The following is a 6,000-nucleotide window of genomic DNA, read 5'->3' on the forward strand; positions in this document are numbered from 1 at the left end:
TAATAAGTTCTCTGCAGAGCATTATGCACCATTGTGGAGCCACCAATGGAATTTACGGAAAGTTCGGACACGCCAAAACAGAGAAAAAGAGACCGGGCACAGGCTGATGGTGGTTCATTAGAGGGCAGCAGAAGGACAGCAAAAGTACTTGGAAAGGAAACAGGGACTCCCCACTGTGTTCATGAGCCAGCCTCAGCAAATAGCTTAGTAGGGAGCAGCGTGTAGACCTACTATGCAGCATATGTTGGGGATCTCTCACGTTCAGATTTAAAAGCTCACGTCCCAGCGTCGTTTGCAAGCTTTGGTGAGCGACGAGCACCTCTAGGGTGCAGCACCACATACTTATTTGATACCGTGAGCTATTAACCCTGGCAGTTTTCTCTCATTAGCGCTGCCTCAGCAACTGTGTCGTTCGAAAGATGGATCTACTATAGGTCAGTTTGTGGGTCAGTCTACGGTATCAGTGGCGGTCTCCGACGCTTCGACGTTACACGGGGGAATGCACCCGCCTTTAGGTGAGTTCGTGCCAAGTAGAAAGCCCTTTATCGCTTACTATGCAGCTTGACGCAGCTGCCTGAGAATTATCTAGAAGCCTGAACAAGGAAACAAACGCGTACAAGTGTGGGAGTAAAGCGGCTCTCAAATGAAAATATCCTCCTCTGCTCAGAGGAGTCTCCAGCCACACCAGGAGCAGCAACAGGTAGTGGTCTGAAAGGCGGTTGTGACCTTAAGGGCTCGAGCCAATCCGCGTGCAACTAAATGTTAGTACCACTCTCCCCACCGTTTTCAGGCAAATAAAAAATTGCCTAATAAATCGGGCTCTGGAGGGAACTACTTCATTGCCTCTTGTGTCACTAGGTGCAGACTGCCGCGACTTAGCAGCAACAAAATCACGAGTGCTCGCGTACTTACTTTTACGCGAGTTTGTATTAAACATTACGGTCATACATGTAAATCTAGATAATACATGTGACTGCTGCCTTTTCTTGCCTAAAAACAAGACGCTTCAACGCGATGCACCACAGCTCTGTGGATTTCGAGCAGATTTAGTGTCCATTTCCCGCTCCCCTGTAGTCTTGTAATGTTTTTAATTTGCTGTCGAGGACTCGGAATTAACACGTAGCGCCACATGTTTGCCTAGTTCAGGTTTATCAAGCCACCGATATGGCAGCTGACTGTTATTCCGCGCGTTGTCAAGACTATCAGAAACTGTTTCTATTTGCTGTTATTCCGCAGTTGCCAATCCTGGTGTGAGCTGCTACTGGCAACTGTTACGCATTTGATTACATACTGTTGCGGAATGCTGCTGAATGCGACGTTACTGCCAACCTAACGGGGTAGGTTTTTCGATAGCCTGTTGCGGCTGCGTGGCTTTATTGCTTTTCATGATCGTCTCTACAGAGTTAAATACAGTGGCTTTTGCATTGAACGTGAAGAAATGCCTAATTTATATGCAGTGCCTTGATTGGTGAATGATAATCACTAAGTAACTGATTAATAGCCCGCAGTTGGCATGTAGCAGGAGCACAGGCGCCACCACAGATGGTGAAAATCTGCAGCAGCAACCAGTGCACCCACTCCACACAAAATAATGCGCAACTGAGCGCTGGGAAAAAGAGACTAAGATTACACAAGGTCTCCCCGAGGCTTCACCCAATTAACTTTGTTTTCGGGGGCCTCCAAGTAGAACAGCTTCATGTCAATGCGGTATTGACGGTGCTGGTCCAGCCACAGATAGCCGAAGAAAACGCCCACCAACGCGCCAAAAAGGTACTCTCGCAGATACATACTTGACTGATAGTCTGTATAGACACAAAAGCGCAGAAAATAACCACTGAAGTCAAATAACCGAAGAAAAAACGAGAGCAGAATGAGACTGGCAGTTTCCCCCTCAACAGCGGCACTTGCTTTTCTTCGTATATGGGGTCAGAAGGGACGGAAAATGCATAAACGACTACACTGAAGGCACTGGAAACGCCAGTTGATCCAATCAGCTCACCAGATAAGACGCGCTGCCTGTAAGAAAGCCAAGCTCCCTCCCATGCGACCTCTTGCTCTCTTTCTATCTCCTCAGGAGTTCTGTAGGGCTCCGGAATTTGTCTTCTGTAGATCTTAGCAGGCTTTGCAAACCTGTAAAACATGTCCTCATAGTCTTCGAACGTCAATTCTCCCTTTATTAGCTTCTCCATGTAGGGACGCAATGCAGGAGTGTCGTCTCCCAGCTTTTTCAAAAAAGGATAAAACTGAGGAGGTACATGGAATACGTGCTTGATCTTGGTAGACACCTCAGGGGGGATGTGGGCTGGTACTCTGTGAAGAAAATCAAGAAAACCAGACGAAGAAAAGCCCAAACTGGGAAAAAAAACGGAATCATTAACGCAAACAGACCATTGCGGATAACGGGTATGTACTAAGAAACGAGGCCACTGAAAAGACAATGGCGAAGCAAAAATATCGACCTTTAACCCATCAATTGTAGACTTAGCGCTGCTGAGAGATGCAGAAGCCGAAATGTGATAGGGTGACGGAACTGTGATTGCATTCGCAACACCAGTAGTGAAGCTAGCAGCTGGTACTTTTATATCTAGCCACTCTACCAAAATCAGGTGTGCCTGATCAACACGTAAAGTTTAATGTGACAGTCGCATTTGACACGTGTGGTTCACTTTCAAGCCATCCACATGAACTGTGTATGCTTGAAGAACTTGAGCACCATGTAAACGCATGACTTATATTGGGTCTTTGGCACGTACAAGGAAAGAAAATGTTCGCTTGTCTTGCACACGCTCATAGAGGCGTTCATATATATCCCTACCCGTATCCATCTCTAGGGATCACTTCATGTTCATCCTCCCACAGCGGCTGCCACGTGGGCCTGTCATACTTCACGTCGAACAGCATGGGGTAGCCAGGTCCACCTACTCTACGGTAAAGGTTTTCCCCCCCCACTGGAATGTTCGTTGTATCTTTGAGGTCTCTTTCAAGCGCCTTAGGGAATGAATCATCACTTGCAAAGCCCCTGCTGCATGCACCCACGCCGCAGCCTGCCCAGGGGGTCCTGATAGCCACAGGAACTCGGAAACTACTGAGTAGAGCAGGAGAATACGACGCTAAATGCCGGCAAGTGAACTTTGCGGCGGCTGCAGCGGCTGGGTACTTTACCCCTGCTGCTCGCGCAAGAGGAGACGCTCCACCAAGGGCCATGGCAGCAACTACAGAATCGCTCAAAGAGACTGATGAAAACGAGTTGCTTATCTTTAGTACGGAAGAAAAAGGAATTTATGCTAACGAACAGCCAAGAAAAGGGTATCATTGTGAGATGGCGCTGACGACAGGGCTGCCCGCTGGACTGTTGATGGGGCTGCCTGCTTAACGTGTTGTCCCGCAAACTAATGCTGTGCTTCATAAACTAAATTAAGCGAATGAGGCTTTCATAGAGATTCTGGAGCTTTTGCGTGGAGTCGCTGGCTGCCAGCCACAAGCTTGTATGCTTTAGGGCCTAGGCAGGCACCTTGACAGTTTTACCTTTTCCACTTAATAAATCGCATTCCCGCTTCTGCTAATTTTTCCCTTTCTGCAATGCAGGTTAGCGCCAGTGCAGCCTTAAATGCTGTGCATTAAAACGCACACAAGTGCTGTGCTTTGCAGCGCACGCTCCATGTTGGGTTTGAGCACGCCACAATACGTAGGGCTAAGAATGATTCAATTTGTAGAGACACACTTAGCGCGAAGATCAGCATTGCCCTTATGTATACCCTCCAGCAGTGGAGTAAATGCGCGAATTTTGTTGCTGGACTCCCTCTAGAGGGCTACTGGAGCTCCAGCGAAGCATACATATGCAGCATCTGGTGGTGATTACCTGTTACTCCATTGTAGATCAAATTTGTCGGCTTCACTAGTTCCCAGAATCACAGAAGCTAACATGAAACGGAAGTTGAGCTTCATTAAATTCATATCTGTTTACCACAGTTCCTGTGAAACATTAGAGCATCTGGCCGTGCCAAACTGTTAGCGCACGCTACAGAAGGTAGTGCTAGACTTCACTAGCTTTCATCAATCTAGCAGTAAATCTCTCTCCCATTCCCAACCTGTCCTACTCTACTCATCCAACAAGATTTGAAGGCAAACAATGGAATTTTGGTGCGACAATATTTGATGGCAAATAGTAGGGCTTTGGTAGTACAACGTCGCTTAACAGTGCCCTCTTTAACAGCGGATACGTAAGCTTGTATAGAGCAGCAACAGTGCCACACACCCATTGTATGGGAAGCTGCAACAAAAGTAGATTGACTGAAAAGCTGTGCAAGCTGCCGACCCTGGTGTTTGCAGGGTCATTGTGCATTCCAGCTGCTTGATGGCAGAGTGTTTCACTGAGTTTGTAGCCTGCGGTGAGTTCTACAGCTGAGTAGATTCAACTGGGAACCGTAAAGGGGTGATTCATTCGTTATGGCCTCCTCCCCACAGGGCCTAGAAGGCGAACACCCCGAGTGGGGGCGAATTGAACAACAACAGATTTTGGAAACTTAAGAATAATTGTATTTCGCTATATATGGGCTACTGTTTCAAGGAAATGGGCCAACGTTAGGTGCCGATCATAGGCCCTGCTCGAGGGGGCGGGTAGCAGCGTAGTCGCAGCAGTAGGTGCTGTGCACTGCATTTGCGGGCTGTTCCGGAAAGAAATCTTTATTCTTTCCGGGCTTGGGAGTAGAAATACTATGTTTTAATGATTCACACCTATATAGCTCGGTAAGGGATGCATCTCCGCAACGGACGCGTTATCGGCCCCACACAGCAGGAGACTTCTACAATGTCAGTCAACAAAATGCCGAGCGGGACGCCGGCCCATCATCGCCATGGTACTCCGAAGCCCACCGTGGCAGAGCGGCAGCATGGGCATAAGAAGGTGTCCCCGCAGGTGACGCCTATGACCAACGTTATGCCAGGGGGCACTCCCTTCGTCATGTGGGACCAATTCCAGTCCGCTATGAGTGTGATAAGAACTGTTAGAGGGGGGAATGTGGAATCGGGCGCAACGATTCCCATACTACCAGAAGACGGCAGCACTATGCAGGCCTTGCTGCTGCGCATCGAGCGCCGGTACACCCAGATGGCATTGGAGCCGCGCGAGTGGGGAAATGCAGTAATTGACTACCTTGTGGTCCCGGCTCTAACGTATTGGATGTATCTACGGAGAACTATCGACCTGAGCGACTGGGCGACAGTACAGCGCAGGCTTTTGGAGCGGTTTGACAAAACAATGTCGCAGAGTCAATTGTTAACGGAGTTGGCTAAAGTACGGTGGAATGGTAACCCGAAGGAATACTCGGACTGGTTTGCGGCTGTAGCGGAGCGTGGTTCGGGTCTTGCCCCCGACGAACTCGCTGACTATTACTGCACCGGGCTACCGACGAACCTCCCATCTTCTAATAACCAATAACGGGCAAGTGAAGTATCAATCGTGGGAACAAGCGGCGACAGCCGCAGCACGGCTCTACGAGCCCAAGCAGAGTGTGCTGGAAGACCAATCGAGCCATTAGGGCTGCTATCCAAGCTAATGGACCTAGTCGGCGCCAGGAAATTGAAAATCGACCTGGGGGAGCCCACGCGAACTGCTATGAGTGTCAGGGTCGCGGACATCTGGCACTTGTCTGCCTCAGCAAGGGGAAACGTACCAAACGTCCAGGGGAAATATGCAAAAAGTGTGGCGGTGTGGCACACTATGCTCGGGACTGTCCTACGTATGAACGAGGCCGGACCGAGCCGGAGGTACGTATGAACGAGGCCGGACCGAGCCGGAGGACAAGAGCAGTAGGGAGCCCACCCGTCGTAGCACTGAGGAGACGGAACGATTTAACATGCGGGCCTAGGCGTGGTTGGAGACGAGCGTTCTAGGCCGCGTAGCCATGGCAAAGGGATGATGTGTGCTGTAGCGACAGACCCTAGTGCCACTCCGGTCTCCCTTGAGTGGGGAAACCAACTCCTCAGCACTGCGGAAGGAAC

At 49.5% G+C, this 6,000-nt stretch overlaps 2 protein-coding genes across 2 annotated transcripts; one reads left to right on the forward strand and one right to left on the reverse strand.

The window, feature by feature from the left end:
* Window positions 1–1,626: 1,626 nt before the first annotated feature.
* Window positions 1,627–3,204, reverse strand: ETH_00031260 (Chromosome II, complete genome, related; the record flags this gene model as incomplete). The annotated part of the gene is made up of 3 exons (XM_013378253.1): window positions 1,627–1,802; window positions 2,000–2,310; window positions 2,816–3,204. The coding sequence occupies 3 exons, from the start codon at window positions 3,202–3,204 to the stop codon at window positions 1,627–1,629; spliced, it is 876 nt and encodes a 291-aa protein (XP_013233707.1).
* A 1,618-nt stretch (window positions 3,205–4,822) lies between these two features.
* Window positions 4,823–5,437, forward strand: ETH_00031265 (uncharacterized protein; the record flags this gene model as incomplete). The annotated part of the gene is made up of 1 exon (XM_013378254.1): window positions 4,823–5,437. One exon carries the CDS (start codon window positions 4,823–4,825, stop codon window positions 5,435–5,437), a length of 615 nt encoding a protein of 204 aa, XP_013233708.1.
* Window positions 5,438–6,000: the final 563 nt, after the last annotated feature.

The sequence above is a fragment of the Eimeria tenella genome, genomic scaffold (genome assembly GCF_000499545.2).
Source record: "Eimeria tenella Houghton genomic scaffold, Eth_scaff8, whole genome shotgun sequence".
Classification (NCBI taxonomy): Eukaryota; Apicomplexa; class Conoidasida; order Eucoccidiorida; family Eimeriidae; genus Eimeria; species Eimeria tenella.